We start from the raw sequence: 26,784 nt of genomic DNA on the forward strand, positions 1-26,784 counted from the left end.
GAGACTCTCTATATATATATATATATATATATATATATATATATATATATATGCCTATCTCTATCTCATTCGTATACATTTGCGAGCGCGTACGCACACACAGACAACCGTGGTTCTCACTTCTCGCGTTCGTTTATTCTGTCGAGCTTTTCGTCCCTCCTAGCCAATGTGGCAGATACGGGTTGAGGGGCTCAGCTCTCGAAAGCGAAATACAACAAGTCCCGGCGCCATTGCTGGATCGCCCTTCAGCGGGAGTTTTGTTGCCGTGCGTCGTGTTCGGGGCGACGGAAGGGGCGCCGAGCTTAAACTCCGCCCCCGCGCCGAACCGAGTCGATACTCTGGCGCCGCGACGGCGACCTCCTCCGCCCCCTTCTCACTGGCCTGCCGCCCCCTCCTCGCTTTTCCGGGAGCGAAGCCGACGAACGACTTTTCCTCACGGGCGTCGTTAATTCACATTTCATCCCTCTCTTTCTCCCTTATTTTTTCTCATTTTACATAGAGTGGCTCGATGGCCTTTCGCCACGGGGATGCGCGCCAATCCTGAATTCTATGCGAGCTTTCGATCGGACGCGGAGCTTTAAAGCCGCGGATACGAAACGTCCCATATTTTTCATCGGTTCCTTTGCGCGAACGGCCTCTTCCTCTTTCAATCGGCAGCCTCATCGAGTTGCTTGACTCGATCCACGAGTCATCCCATTAATACTTCCTCATTAACTCTTTCAGCGGATACTTTGGCCATCGTGGCTTTGCGCGTGTGTGGCTCTGGCCATTACGAGACACGTACACAGAGTCGAAGGAAAACTGAATTTTTCGTTTCGTTAATTCTGCTATCTGTATAGAAATTGAGAATAATCGAATCAATGAGCTTTTCATACTTAAATTGCCCTTTAAGGTTAAGCGAAATTTATTTACTTTATCGTATACCTTACGAAACATTGACTTTAATCTCCTAATTACAATTGTACAATACAATATAAATATTTATTGACCTAGGCTTCTCAGTTACCAACCCTATTATAATAACTTTTTTTTTTTTCGTTTCATCTATTTCATTTATTTTGCACAATAAAGCTCCATTAATTAATCTACCATTTAATTAAGACTCTCTCATTACGGATAATCGACGAATTTCGTGATGCGATCCCAAGACCTTGGATAACAAAATTAACGCGCCCTTGTAATCATACGTAGGTCTATTAAATTAAGGATTAAATTAGGAAACTCGCTCGTGCCAAGTTCTGAGCGTCGAAAAGGAGGTGAACGAACGATAAATTAGCATTTGCGCGATTTTCACTCTCGATAAGTCCGACGCGACTTTGTCACATTCCCGAGTATTTGCTTTTTTCGTCTGACCGAATAACAGATTTTGTTTTAACAAATGTGCTCATCAGCTATCGTCCGTCATGCAAGTTTTTCTCAATGTAAAATCTGCCATGAGCTCTGTCTGTGAGTGTTTTCATTAATATTACATGCGACATTACAGCAGATGCTTTAAATCTAAAACTTTAGCATTATCATTTTAATGAAAAGTCTTTCTTTTCCATTTCAACTCATCTAACGCTTAAATCAAGATGGCGAGTAAAAAATATTTTCGTAGTTGAACCTTCAATTTTCATATTATTACTTTTTGAATTATTTAAATTGTATTTGTATAAGCACTTTTTTTATTTTATCAGTAGGCCTTGTTATTATAGAATTACTTTTATAAAAGCCTCGCGCAATCTTTGTTCTTCAATTACAAATACATATTATTTACACGATGTCTCAAAAGTTTAAGCATGTGAAGTTGCATTGGGACTTCTTTTATCTTCAAATTTCTTCTTATCCCTCCCCCAACCCCACAGAATAATTCGATATTTTGCCGTTCGACAAATACTTTTCAGATAAGCATTAATAGATAGACACATTTTCATTTCACTCCATACTGTGCATAAAAGCAATAGTATTTATGATAATAATAACTAAACAGCCAAGTGAATTAAATGATTTTAAACTAGAATAGTGCATGAATTAGCCATTTAACTGATTTATCGCCCAATCATTGATTATTATAATTTATCCATATGCGTGCTCAGCGTAGACGTCAGAAAGAATATCTGATTGATTGGTTAAACAGCGAGCTTTAACGTAACGAGCCGTCCAAACCGACGAGAATGATCAACTTCAGCCCATACGAAAGGCATTGGCTCAGACTTCCGACGGCCAAACGAATCCCACCGCAATTATTCTCCATCGCGATATCACGCGAGCAAACGCGAGGCATATCCAGGCTTACGCAGCAAAGCCCCTGGATCAGCCTTAGGAAAATAGAAAGTCGGCGAACAAAAGGGCAGTTTGGTTAAATATGCGCATATCAAGTCACTCGATGACTCCCGCGTTCCATGCACGTCAAGCGGCAAGTGCGCGGGGCTAAAGGGGGCGAGGCCCGCTCGCAAATCCTCGACAAACGGTCGCCAGCGTCACCGGGGATCGTAATTTCAAATGGCATTAGCTCTCTCTCTCTCTCTCTCTCTCTCTCTCTCTCTCTCTCTCTCTCTTTCTCATTTTGTCCTTAATACAGTGAGGATAAAGCCAATATCGGCAGATGCCGCATTGCGCTCTTTTGCTCCATTGGCGCTTGCTTTTCGATCGTCATTTACGAAAACGATCCTCGTCCACTCGGCGAAGCTCTTTTCCGGCAATTGTCTAGCGATTTGCCACGGCCAGAGAGACATTTGTCGCCGATTTACAGCCGCCTCATAAATCAGGTTGCGTTGATGCGTCGATCGCGCGTACGCAACTGCTATTTCCGTGGTTGAAAATTTATTTAATTGAAATGACACTAGATGTCGGGCGCTCCGTTATTATTTATTAATTAGTCTATGGGAATCATTTACATTAACGATGATAGGCTTTGGTCGAGAATGAAGAGAAAAATTTCTTTTCAAGAATTACTCGCCTCTCTAAACGTGCTTCTTAAAACTCTTGAAAGCTACCTAATCTTACCGAAATAGATTGCACACGATAATTCATAAGAAATATCATTTCACCTCTCACAAGTCTCTTTATCAAATAAGTTAACATGACAGATTCGCCCGTGGAACTCTATTGCTAGGCTCATGGACATTGATCAAAACCTTTCCGAGGTCATGATTGATAAACTACGTTAGCACAGTTTATTTTATCGCTTCGAAATCGCTCGTTAAAAATCACCGAATCGTAATGTCATTTTTCCGAAAATTATACACCACCCTTCATAATATATACACGATCGTTTGTCCCCTTGTACATTTAATACATATATTTTCAAATACAACCCATTTATATTGCGAATATCACTTGTTTTTTTTTTTTTTTTTTTTTTTTGCACGAACTTTCGTTCAGCTCTTCTCCTTGGAAAAAAAATAAATAAATAAATAAATAAAAAAAATAAATAAAAGAAAAAAAAGACACGAGTTTACGAGAATGGAACGATTAGCCGGCATCTCCCGAGCTTCGCCCTCAGTCAACCAAACCCAACTCCTGTTTGACATCCTGGCTTTGACAACTTTAAGTAGCCCCGGCGTAATTTATCGCGTCCCGGTAGCAGCATCGAGCCGCCATGTGGCGCGCACAAAGTCAGGGATTAAGCCGGCGATAAATAAATATACGATACCCGCCTTCTTTCCCTTAGGCCATCCTACGTTAATGGATTTTATTTTTACGACTCGCTCTTTTAATATCGCCGAGTTATTTTACTTAGTCGAGGGCTATCGGTTCCTCCCTCTCACGCCTCCTGTACTTTTAACAATTTAAGCGTTGGGTCGCGCGAACATCATTAAAGCAATTTTGGACTTTGGACTCACCTTACGCAATGATTTTCACTGGCCTCGTTTGTCCCATGTTCTCGGTGTTAGTGTACAGTTAGCTGGTCAATGAGTTCTTTGGAAGTTTAGCATTCTTCGATTTCTTAAAATGCCGAAAGAATTAGCTGTGTTTCGTCAATGGCGCTGCTTCGTTAATGCGCTGTTCGAAATTTCAATTACAAATTTCAATTGAAAATGTCAATGCTCGGTTATTCATTTATTAGGTGATTAAGCGGAAATGGGATCTTACGACAGTCATGCAATTGTCATCGTAAATGAGAGTCTTAAATATTTTTATGGAAGGACAGTTGTAGGACCATTTGCTTTGACGTAAATATCACGTTGGAAAGAATCGAGAAGGAAATTTGGATCATTAGGTAGATAAATAATCACATGTAATTGAATATGGTTGCGTACTTAATTTTATTACAATGAATGTTGCGTAATCGTTATATTATATTCTGCCGAATGTGATCATCCACATACAGCATTTTTACGACAATCATTTATCACAACATGGAATATACAGTAGATGCGCACGATTTAGCCTTTTTTTTTTTTTTTTTTTTTTTTTTTTTTTTTTTTTTTTTTTTACAGCGCATTTTATGACTAATTTTATGACTAGAATAATTATTTTACTATACGATTTTATGAAATAATCTTTCATAAACTCTTCATTCTTTCCACTGGACTATTACATCCTGCATCTTGCCTGGCCAATAATTCAAATCACGTGACTCTCCTATCTTTCGAAAAACGATGCTTCTCTTGTTTTTTGTTTTTGCATTTTATATATAAAATTTTATTGTATATACCATTAATTAATACAGAGTTGTAAATTTTTTATTTTATAACATTAGACTTTAACAAGACATTGTGCATTAATAATAATTAATTAATCACGTTCTCTTTGTTATTAATATACAATTTATGCGTATATATAATTTTCATATTAAACAAATGCTTCATGATCACGTATCATTATGCATTTATAAATGTTTTTATATTAACAAAAGTAATAACTTAATACGAGCAATCACGATTTTCAGTTACTATTTCAGCATCGTTACACTTATGCCAATTTCGAATGAAATAATTTAATTCTGGTTGCGCTTTGATTGTGTTCTTACGCTAAAAATAGTTATACATGTTAAAACAAAAAATAATAAATAAATAAATAAATAAGAAAGAAGAAAATCATTTTCTAAAGAAAAATATGCAAACGCTGCATTAATCGATATCTATATCGATTGTGCTATATTTATTGATTAACGAAATAATTGTTTATTATGTAATTTCAATTTAATTTAATATAATTCCTGCATTCTTAATAAATTATATAAATTAAACATATGTCTGTATATATTTGAGCTGAGATTTTCTATTAAAATTATTCCTTACGTTTTAGGTCAATTAATTCATTAAAAATTAACAAGCACTGATATTAAGATTTGGACAATTAATATGGAATTGTATATTTGGTCCATTGACATTTGCGAGGACAACAAAGGATGTTTAGCAATTGAAATATACATATGATTATATAGTGTTTGATTTAAAAAAATATCTAATGCAAATGCTTCGCAATAATTGTCAGAGTACGTTTACTCCCATAGATATTTAATTTTAAATTTGTAAAACTATACATTAAGAATGTAACGAATATTTGAAATATTAACTTAGATTAAAGTAAAATAATTTTCTGTACTATTATGCACATTAGCATTAGTATGCAATTCTTAATACGAAGTGTAAAAATATTGTTCCTCAAGTTTTGTCAAAGTGAATTTTACAATAATAGTAAAATTATAGGGTTTACAATTTATTCATAACATCAATGAATAATAATATAAGGATTTTAAATCAACGAATGGAAATATCAATGTAGACTGGTTTCCAAGTGAAATATAATGCTTAATAATCACTCTTTTCCGGGTTAATTAAAACGTTCGATTTATTATTTTGGTTAACTTTAGGCCTTCACAATGGCATATTAATTTCGTTGCCTCGTGATTTCATTCTAATCAAATGTTGTTATTTTCGCCATATTACCTTATCTTTTTACATGATTAGCAAATTTTGGTCGTAATAAAGAAAGCTTTTTCCCCTCTCCTAACGATAACAACTCTTCATCTCTTTACATATGCAAATTCAGCTTTAATATCAAATATATTTCACTGCACTGTATCAATCAAGTTAGGCATAACTAATTCTTATAAAGATAAATTTACGTAATAATTAAGATCAATCCCTAGATATAATTCTATTATTTCGGATAGAATAAAATCACACAACTGATTCCGATATCCGAGGGATTATGTTGCACAACTACACATATAAATATAATCATACATAGTACGGGTGAACGATTAAATAATTTCAATACATCGATGATAGTTATTCTGTAAGTAAATGTAAATGCCTTGTCCAACGTTCTTTAAATTATAAAATAAATGAAAGCAATCAATGTTTGTGAATGTCTGAATTGAAATATTTATCGTTCGATGAGTGTGTGTGTGTGTGTGTGTGCGCGCGCGCGCGCGCGCGCGTGCGTGCGTGTTGGCGTATGTATGTACATACAGATATACATTAAAGTCGAAGAACAGCCAGAATGTTTTACGATGCAATAATATCAAGCGATAACAAGTGAAAATCATAAACTGTAAACTGTTTATTTAAATCAGTGATGGTTATTGCGGTCTACTATTTGAAATTTATATTAAGTAAGATGTAATACGATTCAATTGAATTGGAATATAAGATGGCACCCCAGGAACTCTGCAAATCAATTTACACGCCACCTAATGCCAATGTTCTCGCTACGCGTAGAACGAGCATCTGTTCTACTTGAAGTAGATTCACAATCTCTATAAATATAGCACAATTATGCGTCATTTTTACCGGAAGTATAATCCAAGAATAAAACAGATTGTAAATTCGAAACAATTTGTTTAGGGCTCGAAAAAAAAGAAGCCCTTTCTTATTAAAGGCGTAGCATGGGGTAGGCAATCAATGAACTTGGCTCACTTGCACCACGAGCTACCGACCTTCCCTCCCCTATCGACCATCGTTTATATTATTATTGTTATTGTTATTATTATTCCTATTGTTATTGTTATTAATATATATATGTATATATATATATATATATATATATATATATCACATAACACGAGTTACGTGACCAATGACTATTATATGAACTCGATACTCCGTTAACACTGATTTAAAATGAGCTTATATGTCCATCGAGACCCACCGACGTACTCTTATTTAGGCAACTAGGGGAAACCAACGCTCCTGTCGATCATCGTGTGCCTTTAGGCGCTGAAAAGGACTCTCGTCGGCCTGTACCGCGTCAGCTTCCTTCTTGCAAATAAGTCCACATAGAGAAAGCGAACGACGGTGGCAGTCGGTACAGTGTCGCTGTCCCCTCTAGTTCTTGTACATGTCGCAGAGTACTTTCTCCATCGGCGTATTGCCGATCGTCCTGTGGAAGTAGATGAGCTCGACCCGGGCAGCGGACACGTTCCTCAGCAGGGGCAAGAGGAGCAACAGACGGCCGAAGCGCGCCGGATTGCTAGGCTGTTGACTCCTCGTGTGCTGTCCCAGCATCACCTGCGCCTGGTCCTGCAGGTTTTCGATCTGGCTCGAGTCTTTCAGACCTCGAGTCTCTATAAAGTTTCGGCCCTTTGGTTCTGTCCTTTCGAATGAGATTGAGCGGTGGGGTGCACGAGGTCTAGTGCTTACGGCGTTATCATATTATATTGTTTGGCGGTTTATGTAAGGGGAGCATTGGGAATTTTACGCGAATGGGTTGTTCGCGTAAGCTATGAGTTGGCGAAATACAAGGCGCGTCATACATTACATGTCCACCAACTTATCGCAATATTGGTAATTGATATCGATGTACTGTACGACGGTCGAGCATTATTAAACGATTTTCAAAAATATGCTATATAATTGATGATATGGAAAAGATCGACGTTATCCCTCACGGTGAAAGACTTTTCGTTTTTAAAGTGACGCGTTCGCTAATAAATCGCCGCGCGAAGGATGCCCTTGACGCTCGCAGGCAGAATCTTTACCGAGATATTTACGAAGTCCCCTGGGATGGCGCTCGGAACGTCTCGAGAGAGCACGCAATCGACCAATCGACCAATAAGTGAGATTTTCATCATACCTGGACGAAAAAGAACGATGGCCTTCATGCAGGCGAATTCCGCGGGATCGATCATGACGGATTTGTACCGATGCAGCATGTCGTGCAGGTATCTCACGTCCACTGCGACCTGATTGGATTTGCTTGGCGAGGAGAGGTGGAGGCCCGAGTGCGAGTGCACCGGGTGGGGCGACATCGTCAGAGCTGACAGTTCAGCCGCACTGAACAGCGGCGAGGATTCCAAGGGCAGGCACCACTGAACGGCGTTCAATAAAAATAGCTCCGACCAGGATTCCTCGAGGAGTATTACCTGCATAGGATGAAATATATAAGGCAATTTATAATTATGCTGCTTGATTTGGCTGCTTCAAAGGGAGTTGCGGAAGTTGGCCATTCTATGGATTGTCTTATTACATTTAGGTCCAAGGCATTGAAGACTGAAGATTGGATGTACCGGGCGATGTGCGTAAGTCTTTGCAAACGATTATGGGGTTCATGGGATCAAATCGGGTGCACAAAATTTACATAATTAGACATTCAATTTTTACGGGGACTTTTTTTTCGTCTTTGTTTAAGAAGAACAAAATAAAATAAATAAATAAATAAATAAGAAAATATTATTTATAAAAATCGAGAGAAGAAAATGGGAAATTTAAGAATTTGACGGGAGGCATGGCTGTAATCAGTGTATATTATGTTTACAGTAAAGGTTTCTCTCGTTTATCCGATTAATCTATTGAAATCTCATTGTCATTCGCAGTTGCAATTTAAATCGGATAGAATAGCGCACAATGAGCTTTCTCGTTAAAGCATTTGTTTTAAGAGGGTATAAAGAGCCAATAAAACAAATATTATTGCTACATGGCGATGTAAGAACAGTTTGTTGATAAAAAAAGAAAGAGGAAAAGAAGTAAATCGTATTTCTACCGACCGGCCGCCAACAAAAAATCCCTCCCGAACTCGATGAAATTTTCAGATTTGTCTTACTTATCAGGCGCTCCCACAGTACCGAATAAAGCAAAGTTATTTCCAATAATAAAACTTATATCTCGCGAATCGCAATAGCAATCCTTTTTTGCTAAACTAACTTGGCACCGCCGATTCTATCATCGATCAAATTCCATCTGTTTTTGCATTAAACAAACTAAACAAAAACAAAACACGAAGAAATACACATAAAGGCAGAAAGAAACAATGAAAGAAAGTCCACGCTCACAGCGCCATGTTTTTCAATTTTATTTGGACGTTGGCGGGCGAGAGAGTCCGAACGTGCCACCACTGCGATTTCATACCGAATCCAATAGCATAGAATCCCCAAGTCAATGAACGGGGATGCAAAGCCCCCGTGCCCCGCTAGGAAAATCCGAAGCTCCGTGTCGATAATCAAGTCACCTGATCGCGAAACGGCAGACTGCCGAAGGACGGCAGGTTCTTGGCCCACTTGACGGCCATGAAGAGCAGCCTCGCCGAGGTCTCGTAGACAGTCTCGACGCTCGCCGGCGAGTAGATCGACGGCATAACTGGAGGCAGTTGATTGCAATTGGTGCGTGGCTGAGGCTGGGGAGTCAGGGGCTCCTCGTTCGTTACGTCAATGCTGTCTTCCGAGGCGTTTCCTGTGTCGATTAATCGCCCCGTCAATTACTCATTGCACATCGAGACTCTCGTTGGGCTTCGTCAATAGAACGTTTACCCGTTTGGCCAGTACTCGGCGCCAGCAACATGCAAACCTTCCTTACATTGTACGAGAATGAAGGAATAAAAGCAAAAGGTCGCGAGAGTAGCATCGATCAATCGCTTAAAGAGCTTTAGATATTTCATCTTCCACCACGTCGATCCTCCCGTTAAATCGTAGTATTGTCATGGAGCTTAGAGGTGAGGGATAAAGGACACGCGCGCGGCTCCTCAAATCTTATTAATCCGCGTTATTTGCCGATACGATACGCTAGCAAAGTATTCGAATGCAAAGTACTCGAGTACAAAAAAATGCTTTTTCCATACTCTTAATCGTTGGCATAAGCATGCTAAGTGTAACGGCATTTACCATCGTCGTTATCTTGTCGAGGTGGCGTCGGCGCACTGGTGGAATTCGAGGTCGGAGCGACAGTTGTGGGTAGAGGCAGCGGTGCGGCGTATCGCGCCATCGCCAAAGAAACCGGGGGCCTGTGGACAAAGAGTTGGGGCCGCTCAAGTAAATCACCATAATTTCCCAATTATATTGGCGCGCTGCGCCGCGTCCGTATTAGGATTGAAATTTTAATCACGTCCTTATTCGCTCAGATGTCATTGTTCTCACTGATTGTTAATGAGGCCTTAATTTTTATTCATGATAATGTAAGCGCGTGTCCGGCAGCATAATTCGTCGCACACTAATTGTTTGTTGTAATGGCAATAGGAGGGATTCGATGGAAATGGGATTATTTAAATTATGCCGATACGCATGATGCATTTCACTTTGTAGGTTATTCAATTTTTTAACTTCGCTATCCGCTCGTCGTATTCTCGTCGAGTAGGAAATATGCGTTGGAAAATGGATGTGGAAGGAAGGGGGCAGGGAGCGGGAATGGGAAAGGAGGCGGGTGGAGTGATTGTGATGATGAGGGACGGTGATGGGAGGAGGATGAGCGAAAGGGAGGGAGAGAGCAGTTGGAGTTTAGAAAATAGGACGTAGTTTTACAAAGTATTTTGTGTTTGATTTTCGAAATAGGCTATGTTGATTGGAGTCTAAGAGATTATTCTAATTGCAATTCGAAGGCGACATTATTATTGGAATATCGTCAGGTGAGAAAGTAAATTTTTCATGCACGAGTAGCGGCAATTTAAAAATTGTATTACGTATATAATTAAGAAGCTATTCCCACGCGTTAATATAGCATAAAGAGAAAACTTTATTTTAATTAAAAACATTATCTCTCTCTCTTTCTCTGTATATATCTATATATCGATCGATCTATCTATCTATCTATGTATATATATATATATATATATATAGATAGATAGATAGATCGATCGATATATAGATATATACAGAGAAAGAGAGAGAGAGAGAGAGAGAGAGAGAGAGAGAGAGAGAGAGAGAGAGAGAGAGAGAGAGAGAGAGAGAGAGAGAGAGAGAGAGAGAGAGAGAGAGAGAGAGAGAGAGAGAGAGAGAGAGAGAGAGAGAGAGAGAGAGAGAGAGAGAGAGAGAGAGAGAGAGAGAGAGAGAGAGAGAGAGAGAGAGAGAGAGAGAGAGAGAGAGAGAGAGAGAGAGAGAGAGAGAGAGAGAGAGAGAGAGAGAGAGAGAGAGAGAGAGAGAGAGAGAGAGAGAGAGAGAGAGAGAGAGAGAGAGAGAGAGAGAGAGAGAGAGAGAGAGAGAGAGAGAGAGAGAGAGAGAGAGAGAGAGAGAGAGAGAGAGAGAGAGAGAGAGAGAGAGAGAGAGAGAGAGAGAGAGAGAGAGAGAGAGAGAGAGAGAGAGAGAGAGAGAGAGAGAGAGAGAGAGAGAGAGAGAGAGAGAGAGAGAGAGAGAGAGAGAGAGAGAGAGAGAGAGAGAGAGAGAGAGAGAGAGAGAGAGAGAGAGAGAGAGAGAGAGAGAGAGAGAGAGAGAGAGAGAGAGAGAGAGAGAGAGAGAGAGAGAGAGAGAGAGAGAGAGAGAGAGAGAGAGAGAGAGAGAGAGAGAGAGAGAGAGAGAGAGAGAGAGAGAGAGAGAGAGAGAGAGAGAGAGAGAGAGAGAGAGAGAGAGAGAGAGAGAGAGAGAGAGAGATGGAGGTAGATAGAAATGTAGATATATATATATATATATATATATATATATATTTATATATCTACATTTCTATCTACCTCCATCTCTCTCTCTCTCTTTCTCTGTCTCTCTCTCTCTCTCTCTCTGTCTGTCTCTCTCTCTCACACTCTCTCTTTCTCTCGCTCTCTCACATTGATTTACCATAGTTTTGACAATTAACAGCTTTTTGAATATAAAGTCGTTTCGAATGCCACGCTATCGTCTGCGTATGCGCAAAATAAATCGCATTCGCTTTATGGGGCGAACTTCAGGCTGTACACTTCTCCGTTTCGTTTTCCCATTTTTTCGTTTGTCTCACCAGCTGTATTTAAGATTTTTTTTTTTTTTAGTGATTTAATTACCACACAAATATCCGATGTCGCAACCTAATTTGTACTTTAAACTTTCGCTCGTCGCCGCTTTCAGAGCTTTCGGGTAATTTGGTAAAAAGTGGCCGCCGAGCGCCGAAACTAAATAAATATATTTACGTTAATATGTCGGTGTTTCAGGTGTCAGTAAAACCGAAGCCCGTAAGTCGCGCAGATGAAGTTCGGCAACGAGATTTCTTTTGGTCGGGAAGTTCCTCGATATACAAAATCCAGGTTTAACTTGTCACACGTCTCACGCATTTCACAAGCTTAAAATTTTTTAGAAATAATCAGGTAACTATCTCTATTTGACGCTCACATTAACTTTTAAGTAAAATAGAAAAAAAAAAAAAAAAAAAAACTATCAAAGCATGGCTTATCATCGCGCTTATTATTAGATTGCTTATTCGGTGCACTGATTTCACGAGTAAGAATTCATCTATTTGATAATGGCACCTTCGTAAGCTAACAAATTGTGACATATTACTTGATCATTAGTGCATCACCTTTCATTATATATTTATATTAGGAAATTCCAGTACACAGAGTAAGATCATGAGCATTTCCAACCTATCGTCGAGTGTCTAAATTAATTTTCAAACTAACCATTCAACCTGCTTAGAAACAATAAACGCTTTCAGCATGAAATTACATGAAATTCGACCATTACCACGTTATTGTTTACTTTGTACACAAACGTGCTCGGGAACAACGAAAAGAAAAGATATAATAAAAAAAAAAATAAAAAAAAACGAGAAAAAAAAACGAGAAAAAAAACGAGAAAACGTAAGAGAGCGTAAAAATTCTTAAATCTGACAAAATTTATCGCGCGCCGTTCGAGCATCACCGCCTAATGCATAAACGAGACGGAAAGTGCCATCGCTTACTTATCAGTCTTAATGCCTTCAATGATTTCGTTAAATATCTTATACGAGCGTATGCTTTATCAACGTGAAAGTGAAAAATAACAGCATTAATCAAATTTACGTCGGTTGACGCTCATCTTGAGCGCAAAGTCAAAAGCCAACAGTCCATCGGCAATTGCGACAATTCGTTTACGGAGGGATAATAAGCAGCTCGCTAATAAATAGGGTTCGTCCTACGTAAGGGGCTAAGCTCAGGGCTTGTCAGCGTTAGGTTGAATAATTCGAATGTCCTTGATCAATGAAACTCATTTCCCGACTGGCCGGTCTGATCTCTCTGGCTCATCAACGACGTCGAACGCAAAGTCTCGGCGGCCCAGGAACGGTTATGCGCACAAACATGCAGGCGACTGCGGAAGATCACAGCTTCGCCAGCAGCTACATGGAGCTTTGCAAGAAGCAGCGGCTCAGGCCACTGCCGATGATCTGCGTCACTTTGCCCTACTCGCTCGACTTTACGACCGACCGCGTTAAAATGGACGACTGGAAGCCCATCCTAAATTCCCTGTCATTCGATCGTACGCTCAGGTTCGTATCGACTGACTCACTCGCCCACCGTTCATTCGTTAAACCGCGACGTCGCGACGTCGCGACTCCCCGACACTCGTTCGCACGAGCATCGTCTCGCCTCGATTTCGACTAATGCCGCACCAAACGCCCCAACTCTGATCCGTTCCATCATCACCAATAATCACGTATCCTGCAATTACCCTGATTTTGTCGTTGACGAAGGTCTTGCGTAGAGGGCCGCTAGAAGCAAGCCGCGCACACGTCGCTCGCGCATCTAATTAATTAATGATAATCGATAAGCACGGCCCTGAGACTCTCGTATCTCTCTTAATTACGGCTTGGGCCCCAAACGAACTGGCCTCCTACTTCCATAATACTCGTTACGTCGGCGTGAGCCTAAGCAAAGTGACGTCAAACATCATCGACCACCCTCTACTTATTCCCACCGTAGATCAATAAGCGTGCGCAGCAAGTTCCAGTGCCGCAAATGGCTGGACCAGGCCAACTCGGAGCCGAAGGCGCGCACGGTCGGCAAGGCCCCGGTCGTCTTGACGCGTTATCTCCTCGAGTGGCTGTCCCATAGCCTCGGCCAGTGTCTCCGATACTCCTCGGCCCTTACGACCCTCGAGCTCGAAGGCGTGCCCATGCCCGAGGACTGCCTCGTCGCCCTCTGCGTCGGCCTCAGCAACACCAAGTCCCTCCAGCATCTTTCGCTTCAACGATGCTACATCGGCGACGCCGGCTGCGAGGTGATCTGCAGGGCGATCGCCGACATCCCGAGCGTCAAGTGCCTCAATCTCTCGCAGTGCGATCTCGGTCCTGGGGCCGGGCCCGTGCTCGCCTCGGCCCTCTCCCGCCAAAAGCTCAACCTCTATCACGACGCGTGGAAGGAGTCGCTGAGATACCGCGAGCCCAAGCTCGAGAGCATGCCGGGACTGCGCAGGCTCACGCTCAACGGCAACTACAAGCTCGGCAATGAGGCCGCCATCGGTAAAGCTCCCACTCCCATCATTAACAGCCTATCTATCGCATTAATAGCCTCCACTAATCCTTAATAGACGTTAACCGATCTCGCGTCCCCTGTTCCAGGTATCATTGAGGCGATCGGGGACAGCCTCTGGTTCAAGGCGTTGGATCTCCAGCAGTGCGGCCTCAATCACGAGATAGCCAAGGTCGTGATCGATCTCCTCGAGCACAACAAGACCATTGTTATCGTGGACGTGCGACTGAACTCGGGCCTGCGCGATGAGTCGCTCGGCGAGATAATGAAGCTCCTGGACCGGAATAATCTGCGCAGCGAGAACGAGTACAGATGGCTGAGTATCCCACAGAAGGAGAGAGGCGGCGTAAAGCGCGTCTCCTCGGCCACGAGTTTTCACAAGCAGAAGCAGCTGGAGCAGGATAGCAGACCGGGGCCAATGAGGTCGAAGAGCGCGATGATTAGGCAGGTGAAGAGGCCGATCGCACCCATCATATTCAGGAAGGCGCTCACGCCTGTGCCCCAGATACTTAAGGGAATGAAGTCGAAGTCGTTGCCGATGTTCGAGAAGCAGCGCGTTTGTAGGCAGCCGATGAAGCCGCTAGAGCGCACGCAGCCACGTCAGGTAACGCGGATGCCCGGTTGTTAGGATCGATGACGACCGACCGACCGACCGACCGACCGACCGACCGATCCTCCCCTCCCCCCGTCTCACTCTCTCACTCTCTCTCTCTCTCTATCTCTATCTCTTACTCTCTCTCTCTCTCTTACTCTCTCTCTCTCTCTCTTACTCTCTCTCTCTCTCTCTCTTACTCTCTCTCTCTCTCTCTCTCTCTCTCTCTATCTCTATCTCGTTAGCAACATCGAGCGCATCGTTGGGATTATACGTTTGTTGTGCGAGCAGGTCGAAGCGGTGCCTAAGGTGTCCCTCCACTTGGATCTTCTGGCGCAGATCCGATCGTTGGACGAGCCGGCCCAGATGAAAGAGCCACCGATTAAAGAAGTCGTGATGAAGAGCGAGCCGAGTGTGGAGGACGCGGCCCACAGTGAGCAACGGGACCGGCAGCTCCAGGAGATACTGGCCGAATTGATCGGGATTAGAAAGGAGCGAGACGAGCTGGAGGAGGAGATCCGACGTAATAATTTGCTGCTCGCGGAGGAGCGGGCGAGTCGGGAGTTCGCCGAACAGAAGCTCGAGTCGGTAATGTGCGATCTGACGGAGCTTAAGGAGACACTTCAGCAGCGCGACCGAGACACTCGGGGCTATTTCCTTATGAGCCAGAAGTCCATGGACGAGATAAGCTACACGTTCGGTAGGCTAATGCGCATGCTCGAGGCGACGTCTAGGAGGGCCGAGGACAGTCTCGAGGCCCTCGACCAGGAGGAGGACAACGTCGCGAGGGACGACATCAGGCGCAGGTTCGCCCTCATAATTCGCAAGACCAAGTCGGAGAATCTGAAGAAAGGATACTTTGTTGACGAACACGCGGTGCTGTCGAGGCTGCAGATGACGGCGAGATACGGGAGATCGGAGAGCAACATTTGCACGACGATCGAGCCTTTGGGGCCGATGATGCGGATGGAGCGGCACATCGGGGACACGACCGAGACGATCAGGCTACCCGAGCTGATGGCAAATTATCAAGGACAGCAATTGAGTCACGCGCGAATCGCGGGAAATAGCAAAGAGCTGTCGGGCGAAAGGGCCAGAGCCATTTTCGCGAGTATTATCCAGGGCGGCTCTCCCATAAGCTTAAACGCCCACATGTGAGAGGCGATCATAAAGCGGACGACGCGTCCTTCGACAATCTAACCCATATGCCAAATGAACGTGATTTGGCTGACAATTTTGTTTCTGTTTTTGTTTCTGATTTGTTGCTTTCGAAGTACCTCGGCCTTTCGTGGAGGATGGAAAATTATCTCAAAGGGCGGCTTAACCGATTTAATGAAACTGGGTCCGTGAATGGAGAAGGAACGTCGACCGACGAAATATAGGCGACTCGAATGTATGGACGTGCTTTCACGGAACGACGCAAAAATTTTCTTATTATATAATAGGCCAAGATTATTATGTTCACGTATTATGCTCAAACATATAGGGGATAAATGTGCGATTCCGATCGCATTCCGATTGTACACAGTTGAAAAGTAGTAGTAAGAAAAGTTATAATAATAGCCCAAGCCAGTTCACGGCTACGTAAATGCATCGAGCAATGTACGCAAAACTTACGCACCAACACATTTTCTCGTGAAATCATTATGCAATAACGCAACAAAAACAGAAACCAAAATATAGACGAAAAGAAAAGGAAACGACCAAAAAAACAAAAAACAAAAAAAATAAATAATAATCATAATAATAATAATAATAATAATAATAATAATAATAATAAACAGCAACAAGGAGAAAGAGTAGAAAAAAAAGAAAAACAACAACAACAACGACGACGACGACGACGACAAAATAAAAAAATTTAAAAAACTTTCTTCTTTAAACAAAATATGACGATAACTTGCTTTGGATTGTCGTGGGAATAGCTGTGCCTTGCTCACTGTTAATTATAATTTTATCTTGTACTACTTTTAAAATCCCTTGGTATTTACTTCTTTAACGAAACCATACGTGTTTATAGAAAATTTCACAGCACCAATATTAATAGGATAGGATGATTTTATTTTAATATATATCATAATGCAACGTCGTTGGATAAAAGAAAGCAAGTTTTTACGTAATGTCAGTCCTGAGTAATAAATGTCATATTATTGTAGAATCGCAATGAAGAATTGCGTGAGCGTGAATTTAATCAGTACAAGACTTAGGGATATCAACATTTCGCCAATATGTAAAGTACGTTCCTTGGCGATTATTTTGCAAGAAATTATGTAACCTGTAAATTATCGGTTTTTTTTTTTTGTTCTTTATTTATTTATTTTTATTATTATTATTATTATTTTTTTGTTTTTTTTTTTTGTTTTGTTTGTTTGTTTAATGAAATTCGAATCGCTCGACGAATTTACAAGCGCACAAGTAATTTAGTCCAATTAATTTTTGCAACACGAGCGGCGTTATAGTAGGAGCTCTATTAACGCACAATTCTTATTATCGATATGAAATAACCGATCATATTATTTACTGGTGTGCGTATTTTAAATTAATGAACTTTTAAGGATCATGGAGAAATTGTTGTAAAAAAAAAAAAAAAAAAAAAAAAAAAAAAAAAAAAAAAAGGAAAGTAAGAACAAAAAGACTAATATTAGTGCAAAGGCTCGATGCATAAATATACAGGAGGAGGACCAAATTTTCATTTTGCAATGAAAATCTGTTTCGAGTTACAAAGTAATGATCATTATTATAAAAAAAAATATATATATTTAAAAGCTTACAATAAAAATTATCTTGTAACTAGAGATAGTTAATCTTTTTCAATAAAAATACTTCGGATATTTGCAATTTTTCTCATCCAGTAATTCTTCAAATGGTCCATAATTAGCATAATAGCATTTATATTAGCATTAATATTTACAATCGGATTTAAGAAATCTGTTAGCATATTATCATTATTAATAATTTAATGTGACATAAGTAAGAATAACATGCAATAAGTACAATACACTCATATGGAAAATAGATATTTTCATTCCAGCGAATCGAGTAAGCGTTCCAAGTATTTAATATTTATATCTATAATCGAGCTATTGTGCGTTTAAAGCACAAAAACAATATTAACAATTATACGAGCATTAAAATGAGGCTATTGGAATTGAAAAACAAAAAAAAAAACAAAAAAGAAAAATAACAATAAATTATCACTCGATTAGAAGTTTCTAATAATCCACAATTTAAACATACCAAGATCAAGTCATCGTTGGAAATTTTGCTATACGAATAATAATTTTACATTCGGTGCTTCAATGCAACGTATTTTATGGCTTTTAATTTTTAAATTTTAATCGTTAAAACGTAATCGAACATTGTATACTTAATGAATCAATCAAAACAATATTTTCTAATAATTCACATTTTTAAAGCAACTTGACACGCTAATCTAATCTATTCTCGTATCAGAAACGCTCCTTTCTCGGCCAAGTAATCCGTTTTCTTCCTTCCTCTTTATCTTGTTCGATGATATTTTCATTCGCTATTATCATTGGATGGGCAGAAGATTCTTATCGATAAGGCAAACCATTTTCTAATAATAATATTTAATTTTATCTCCGAAGCACTCTTTAGCCACGACAAAGTAACGAGAAAGTTTGAAAATTCTCTATGGAGTACGGCAGGAGCAATAAATATATTTATCCTCGTTTATTGCGACATTGACATAAAATATGCCTATATTTATTAATTGCACATACAACGCGGTCCACCCAACCATGCAATTTACACGTAACATCAATGCCTAAGACTTTCCTTCTCTGTAATAAGTTTCTCCATCGAAGTCCCGGAAGATTTATTTTTCGTAAGAAACTCAATTATCCGGATTCATCGAGGACTATCTCCCGTGACATTAGCCAACTCATATAAATCTAAATGTGCCCACATCTGGAGGAGCGAGTCTGGTGGAGGGGGAAGCAAACAGCGGCAGTGGCCAAAAGCCCCGGCGCTTCGATCTCGGTGGAATGTGCCTCGCGAAAATTCTCCCGACGTCCGCGTCGCGCACGGCTTCGCTATGGATTTTCCGTTACTTCCGGCTCAACGGTTCACGTTGCGACCAACCCCGCCTCCTCCTCCAACGACATCGGCACCCTCAGTCAAAGGTAATTTTTCATGATAGATCATGCTCGGCCTGGCGTATTAACTTGGCCGACCCGGCCAAGATCAAACGTGTGCCAACTACCGAGTGTGCCTATATCGATGCCTCGTTGCGATCGGATTAAAAATTGCCGATAGAGGCTTGGCTGTTACACGAGCGCGCATCGACACCTCCTCCCCCCCTACCCCTCGTCCTCGTCCTCCTCCTCCTCCTCCTCCTCCTCCTCCACCCGCCTCCACTATTTCACCTAGCTATTTTAATTAAGGCAAGGGGGAATAGCTGCCGGAGCTCGAGCTATTGTCGGGGCTTCTGCTCCTCCTCGTACATTTTCTCTTTCTCCTCCTTCTCCATCACCTCCTCCTCCTCCTCCTCCTCCTCTTCATCCTCATTCTCTAGCTCTTCTTCTTTCTCTTCGGTGACTCGTTGACCCTTTGGCCTTTTCATTTTTGGGTCGAGCTGCCGCGACGACCCGGTGGGCCATCTAATCGACCGACGGCAGATCGGGAAATTGTCCTTTCCAGTCACTGGCGTTGTCGTTTGTGTATAACTTTTTATCTGCCCCCCCCCCCCGATTGGCCAGTCGAATTACGCTCCCTTGGCATCTTAATGTTCGGCGACGCTGAAGAAACGCGACTCCGCCAATTGCACTCTATCGACTATTGTGCACGTTTCGGCAAAGCGACAATCCCGCACGAGGCAAACTATCGTGCTTTCTTGAGAGGTACGCGTCTGAGGTGTCTTTAATTCGGTCGGACATCGTTGCCAAGGCTGCTCTAAAGGACTTAATGAAGACAATCTTATCCTGGAACTGACTTACCCAAAGACGCCGACGGCGACAGCGGCCTCGCGTAGCGCCCGCTCCTGGTCCATTTCCACGAGAGCTTCCGGCCTGATGGTTGCCGTGTTCCGTGGCTGTCGCTCGTTTTGCACCGCTGCAACAGACAGGGGAGACCGCGTCGTCCCCGACGTTAGTCCGTGCATCCGTTCGGTTTCCGGTGCTTATCTATAAACGCACGTTTACGACGGGAATTTCATGCACCGCGGCGACGGACAATTTTTACGGCCGTCCGCACGAACACTTCATTTTCTGACTTTACGCCCCAATTTCTCACCTTTTCCGTATTTTGTGTTATTTGTATGGCGACGAAGACGAGGAGTCGCAATTTCTAAGAGTTGTTGTTACTCGAGACGTGAGCTTTCTTTATAGAAAAGCAGCGAATGAGAGGAACATTGAGCTTGCGTTGGCACGACCACTATCGTCTCTTTAAAATTTGCCAGACTTTCTCCAATGGCAATCCTGACACTCTGTTCACGAAGGCGAATGTTATTTATAAAATATCCTTTTATATTGACAGCTCGTTTCTTTGAATCGAGACTTTTATGAAATTTAATAGGGTAAACGACATAGCACCGCCAATTATTAATACCAATATTCGCGTTTAAGTGACAAATTATTGCCGCATACTTGATACTTATAAAGTAAATAAGTAAATAAGTGAGCGCATTTGGTACGTATTTAATGGTCACAACGAAACGGAGTTTTATCTAATTGGCGAAAAAATGTTGCAAGCTACGAATTTTCATAAGAGCTACAAGTTTTAAATCATCGAATTGTAACAATTGCTAATCGCGTATAATAAATTCTATAAAAAGTATGCGAAAAATATGTGAAAAATAACTCTTACGCAATATACTGTTGGTATTCTAATCAGATGCGTCGATATGCTTATCCCCTTTTATCAAATCGTCAACATTATATTTATACATCCTTGTATCGATAAAGCATATCGATCGATGTAAGGAGCAGGGCAACTAACTGCATATAATGGAAAATACAGTTGAGGAATAACGAACCTCGGTCCTGCATGTTTAAAAGTTAAAGAAACGACGTCTCGTGGAAGTGGTTTACGTATTGCTAATCCAAGAAAAAGATCATTAAAGTCCATTTATGATTTTGTGATAGCGACGCAATAATAATGTGCGCCAGCACCTGAAAATCTGCAGGTGACTCGACAGCGTCGATAGTATTCGAGACAGAAGCTCGCAGGCAATCGAAAGCGATAGAATTTCCAAATGGGCTGGATATCGCCGGGGCTAAGCTCAAATACAAAATGGCGGTACCCTCTACTAATTTCCTTCCTCGCCCCCTTGACTTTTTTCATTTTCCCCCTTCTCCGTCAATCAATTTATCTATCTGTCTATCTACAAATATATTTACTATCCATCCATTCATCTACGTATTTATCCATGCATCCATCTAAATATTTATCCATCCATCCACTCGTCCATCCATCCATCCATCCATCCATCCATTCATCCGTTCCTCTCTCCATCTATCCATCTATCCATCCATTTCTCTACCTGTATATCTCCTAACTATCTCTATCTCTTTCTTTTCGAGTACTAGAGTCTAGACTCATCCGATGTGTAGTGCGATTTATATCGACGTTTATTCGTTGCTTAGGATTTGTCCGGTGGATGTGCGATTACGTAATGAGAACAACGAGTATTTCACTCGTTTATTCGATAGCGAAGCGACTAGTCAACGATTCCGTTGGCGTCCGAACGAAAGGATCTGCGAAAAAGAATTAAAATTGCACGATGAATGTTCGGCGATAGGTAAAAGTTATTGGGTGAACGAAACCGATTGTCTTTGGAAAAATAAAAAATCCATGAATATGTTCTCATTATTGATATTATAAATCAATTGCGCTTTAATTTTACAACATAGGGTATATTTTTCTAATAACTGTTGTTTAAATTATTAGGTATCTTTTGTTTGTTTTTTAAAATTGTTAAAGTTTATGCAAAATAAAATTGCATAATGGGCAAACGAGGCCTTAGTACTGACTGAATAATTCAATAATCGTTTTATTGTTTCTTTAGTTATAAAATTGTCGATTACAGCATGGGCCCATCAAAAACACAATGTTTGCACTTATCATTCATGACTCAAAGACTATCCCATTTCTATTGAGTATTCAGCTCTTCTTCACCATCCTCTCTATTTGCCTTATTCGTTTTTCCATGCCCCCTCACCCGCTTTTCTCTCTCTCTCTCTCTCTCTCTCTATCATCGGCGTCCATCCCAATGGGCGTTCGACGAATTCATGTAATACGGTTATGTCACGAGGAGTTGAGGTGCCTGCGTCTGACAGCATAAATTTAACGGACCGCGCAGAAATCAGATGCATTGTTCGTAGCAATAGGCGCCCGTTAGGTAACCCGCTCGTGTTTTCGCCTTATGAGCGAAAACGAAAAATGACAAGGAAGCTCTACGGGAACGGTTTCTATTCCTCTATCTTCCGACATTTACATGCGCCCACCGACATCCCATTCCTATTGTCCCTTTATTTCTATCTTTATTACATTCGACCAGAATTATGGAATTATTATGTTTATTTTGTCCCGCTGGGCTTCTGGCGCTTGAGTGTATTATCAGTCTACTCGGTATATTTCCTTACACTTACTTTCCCAGTCGAGTGAATTATTCTCATTGCTTCGAGCTACCGCTGCTTTCTCTACTGGCCTTAACGATTTAAAATAATATCTTTAGCTCTTTGTTATTTGTTGGAATGATTTTTTCTTTATTCTTTTTTCTTTTTCTTTCTTTTTTCTTTTTAACCGCTCGAGATACGGTCCAAGCAGTCACATTCCTTAAAAATTAATTCTTTACGTACAGAAACTTGCACAAAAGCTACCTACCAAATATTGCACTTTAGAATATTGCGAGAAATTACATTTTAAGACTCTAATATATACACAACATTATGTACTTGTAATTTTCAGATAAAAAAAAAAAAGGAAACAAAATACATGAACGCTCACATACATATAAATAATTCAAGAGTCATACAATTAAAGCAGCGCGTCCGTTTCCAGCGCGACAAAAACCCTTGTTCCGGCCCTCGTTTAAACAAATCATAACAGCACAATCCTGTATTAATTAGACATTAATGTGTTTTATATATTATTTTATAATCTTAATATGGCCGGGACAAGTATTATTCTAAATATTAGGGTAATATCGAGCGATTTGCCGCCCGCTTAATCCTCATTGATACTTTCAGTGAATTCCAACGAGATCGTCCGTCTTTGTTAAATAAAGTTCTTCGCGTATATCCGTATTCGAGCAACAATCAACCCCACCAACGGACTGTGAGTGTTCAGATTTTCTGTTTACATATGCAAATAAGTCACTGACCGGTATCGATAGGAGAGAGTGGAACAAGGTGACCCCACGGGGCAAGATGGATCGGGCGGCATTTGGACGTCCTACGTTGCTCTAGGCTCTCATTGTCATCTCGAATTCCTTGAATACGTTAAAGAAAAGCAGGATGTCGCGTATTAAAAGGATTTGCAATATTTTTACTAGACTATTCAAGTATGTTTGCATTGAAATTGTAACAAGCGTCGATTGTACAGTGATCGCTTCAAATTTACGATTGCCGGCACTTTACATAGTGTCGGGTGAAAAAGCATCGAGCTTATTTAATTACGATATTTTGCTTGGACATGGTTGTAAGTGTGCAGGTGTGTGTGCGAGAGCGAGCATGCTCGATGCGTAAAGTTAATAGTAATCTCGGATTACAAAATAACTCATAACACGAGGCCCGCCATTACGAGGACTCGTTAACCGTTTTTTTTGTAACGAATAAGCAACACGCGAAATCTTGACGAGAAAATGAAAGAATAGTTGCCGTCACGTTAAAATCAAATTAAGCAAGATAAAACGCATCACTGGCCGACGAAAGCCACGCGGAAAAAAGTGAAAAAAGGAAAGAACGAGGGACACGCATAAATCAGAGCAGCTCTGCCAATCTCCACGGGGACTTTCACGGACACTGGACAGTCCACGCGAGTAAATGGCAAAAACAAACAAAAGAATGAAAAAAAAGAATGCGCGCGCGCGCGCGTGTGTGGGTGGGTGGGTGGGTGTTCGAGAGAGAGAGTGAGAGAGAGAGAGAGAGAGAGAGAGAGAGAGCAAACCACGTTCTCATTCACCGGACGGCTTAATGGGCTTCGGTCGGACTTCCTTCTGCGGCTTTTACCAGCCCTTTGGTGCCGTGGCCTACCGCACGCGCTGCGTGTTTTTTTTTCACGGTCGCCTCCCTTTGCGTGTGCGCCACGCATGGTAAGATAAATGCTCTCTTTCTCTAATTTGCATGGAGCGACGGGCGGTCCTTTATTTTACTAAGCTTGGAGACATGTAGACAGCGAGAAGAGAGAGAGAGAGAGAGAGAGAGAGAGAGAGAGAAAGCATTATTGAAGTAGTTCGTTAAAAAGGATGCTGGATGATTCATTGTAAAGCAATAACTTCCTCGTGCTTCAAGATTTTTGTAAAAACAAAAAACAAACAATACAAAGAAACAAACAAAAAATAAAGAGCAAAGAACAAACCAAATCTATCGTACTTAAACCCTTCGATTCGCAAACTTTCGCACTGAAAATAATGCAGGGATTTAGCACCACGCCTATTCTACTTATAGCATAGGATACGAAATATGTAATCTCAAAGTATGATTAGGAAAGGAGAGGAACGTCGTCGGGCAAAAAGTGACTTTGGAAATTAGGGAAAAAGGGAGGCCGACGAGAAGGAGACCGTGCACATAGTTCGCAATGGGTGTGCGACAAGCAAATAAAGAGAGCGAGAGATATATAATGAAGTGCAACCCCTTTGGCTATCGCACGTATCCCTCCGCTCGCGTTTATTTCCTCCAATTAACCCTTGGAGATGCGCCTCGGGGCGAGCCACGTGACCAACGCGCTAACGACCTCTCCGCATGTTTACCGAGCGTGTGGTACGCGCCCCCGTGTAATTGCGAATCTGCGCCCCCGGAGTCATACGCGCGTATTATTATATAATCAGAAGGACGCGAGAACGCCCGGGCTTAAGCTCCGAAAGCTGTGTAATTGCCACGGGGAGCTTGAGCCCGTCGCTACCTGGCCGGGAGGTGCATTCGCTCGCATGTTCTTCGCTCGTCTAGCGATCGCGTCACTTTAAAGTGTCCGAGTGCTCTTTTGCGGCTAGAAACGAATTGTCACGGATGAAGTGCCGCGTCAATGTGCTCTAATCGTGTGCTTACCGATTGTCCCGATCTCTATTGCCTTAACTCGTTCGTTTTCTTTATTTTTTGTTTTTGTTTTGTTTTTGTTTTCTATACTTGTTAATTGCGATACTAATCGGACATCCCAATAGTTACGCAACTGTATCGCAATAAATGACAATTGTTTGTTGGAGAATGTACGTTAGGAACAAGCGCGTGACAACTCTATTACGATAAATAAGTAAAGTAATAAATATACGCGCGCAGGCATGTGGGTATGTATAATCGATAAATAAATAATTCCTTCGTCTTCAGAATTGGTAGAATCGAGTTGAAGCTATAGCCATCGAATATCATTCTTTAATAATCACATTAACGTCAATATAAACTCAAAACTAGTACTAATCGCCCACGCTGACACTTTGTTACTCCAGCAATATCAGCAGTCGTCACTATGACAAGTGTAACAATACTTGTTCATGTTCATTCGTTTCATGAAATTTGAATTAAAAAGTACTTTAGTATAAAATGAGAGTCTAAAGTCCACGTTCGGGGATTGAATGGTCGTGAATTTGAGCATTTTAATGTTACAAAAAACAAAGACATGTATAAGTAAGAAAATTCCTCGATTTATATGCTCGCGCGGATCGTTCTTCACGCTCTTGTAATTCGATGCTCTAAAGAAGGTAAATAAGAGACATGAATAGCGTGTGGCTTCGATGCGGCGATCACGCGAGTCCGGATTCGCGGATACTTAAACAACTTTGCCATTGTAATGAGGAGGAAGAGAAGGCGAGGGAAAGGCGAGAGCGACGGCGTCAGAGACAAGGGCCCCTCGTTCCTCTTTCGATGCATCAAAGCTCCCAAGCCAAGCTCGCCCCGAGCAAAAAAGCCCGATCTATCCGTGCTTTGAGTCTACTTGGGCAAAGGGGACCCGAAGCAATTTCTCCTTACGACATCAAGTTCGGCAATAAGAAAGTTTGCGGCTGCCAAGGGGCGAGAAAACGAGAGGATGATGAAAGGGAGCGGGAGCACAACAGCGGCAGGTGCGGCTCGCCACGCAAAGGCATTAAGAGTTGAGTCGAGGCTCTCTCGCTCTATCTCACCCTCGCCTACCCTCGATTTCACCCGCGATGTCTTCTCCGCTCTGATGTCTCTTTCCTCTCATCCACCCATCCTCCTCCCCTTCCTCCCCACCTTTCCGATATCTGATTGATTTCTGTGCCAAGAGAAATGCCTTCACTGCCATGGCGACATTACGTAATGCGCTAGGAAATTTCAGCGTATACTTGTTTTAACCCTCAAGCGTCTTATTCGCTCGATTTTATTGCTCTAGCGTCAAGTCCAACGATCAGCACCGGGAAGATAAAATTATGCGAGCACCGTCACTCTCTCTCTCTCTCTCTCTCTCTCTCTCTCTCTCTCTCTCTCTCTCTCTCCCTCTCTCTCCCTCTCTCTCTCTCT

General features: G+C 41.6%; 2 protein-coding genes across 2 annotated transcripts in view; one reads left to right on the forward strand and one right to left on the reverse strand.

Moving 5' to 3' along the window:
* Positions 1-7,259: 7,259 nt before the first annotated feature.
* LOC105359495 (photoreceptor-specific nuclear receptor) overlaps positions 7,260-26,784 on the reverse strand; it is a 36,574-nt gene continuing 17,049 nt past the window's right edge. Inside the window, exons 5-9 of the mRNA XM_011496109.1 lie at positions 20,092-20,206; positions 10,028-10,146; positions 9,379-9,599; positions 8,008-8,296; positions 7,260-7,498 (exon numbers count right to left, since the gene is read on the reverse strand). Of these exons, the coding sequence (XP_011494411.1) occupies positions 7,260-7,498; positions 8,008-8,296; positions 9,379-9,599; positions 10,028-10,146; positions 20,092-20,206 (983 nt within the window). The remainder of the gene's footprint in view (positions 7,499-8,007; positions 8,297-9,378; positions 9,600-10,027; positions 10,147-20,091; positions 20,207-26,784) is intronic.
* On the forward strand, positions 13,219-16,452 carry LOC105359270 (centrosomal protein of 78 kDa). The gene is made up of 4 exons (XM_011495816.1): positions 13,219-13,559; positions 13,993-14,531; positions 14,631-15,145; positions 15,425-16,452. The coding sequence occupies exons 1-4, from the start codon at positions 13,273-13,275 to the stop codon at positions 16,289-16,291; spliced, it is 2,208 nt and encodes a 735-aa protein (XP_011494118.1). The 5' UTR covers positions 13,219-13,272; the 3' UTR covers positions 16,292-16,452.

Source organism: Ceratosolen solmsi, unplaced genomic scaffold (assembly GCF_000503995.2).
Source record: "Ceratosolen solmsi marchali unplaced genomic scaffold, CerSol_1.0 scaffold11, whole genome shotgun sequence".
NCBI classification, from domain to species: domain Eukaryota; kingdom Metazoa; phylum Arthropoda; class Insecta; order Hymenoptera; family Agaonidae; genus Ceratosolen; species Ceratosolen solmsi.

What these genes read in the sequence shown, in the direction of transcription:
- LOC105359270 (XM_011495816.1), top strand. Translation starts at nt 13,273, where the DNA reads ATGAAACTCATTTCCCGACTGGCCGGTCTGATCTCTCTGGCTCATCAA. An exon ending in TCATTCGATCGTACGCTCAG is followed by an intron (nt 13,560 to 13,992) that starts GTTCGTATCGAC and finishes TTCCCACCGTAG; the next exon opens with ATCAATAAGCGTGCGCAGCA. An exon ending in CGGCAATGAGGCCGCCATCG is followed by an intron (nt 14,532 to 14,630) that starts GTAAAGCTCCCA and finishes CCCCTGTTCCAG; the next exon opens with GTATCATTGAGGCGATCGGG.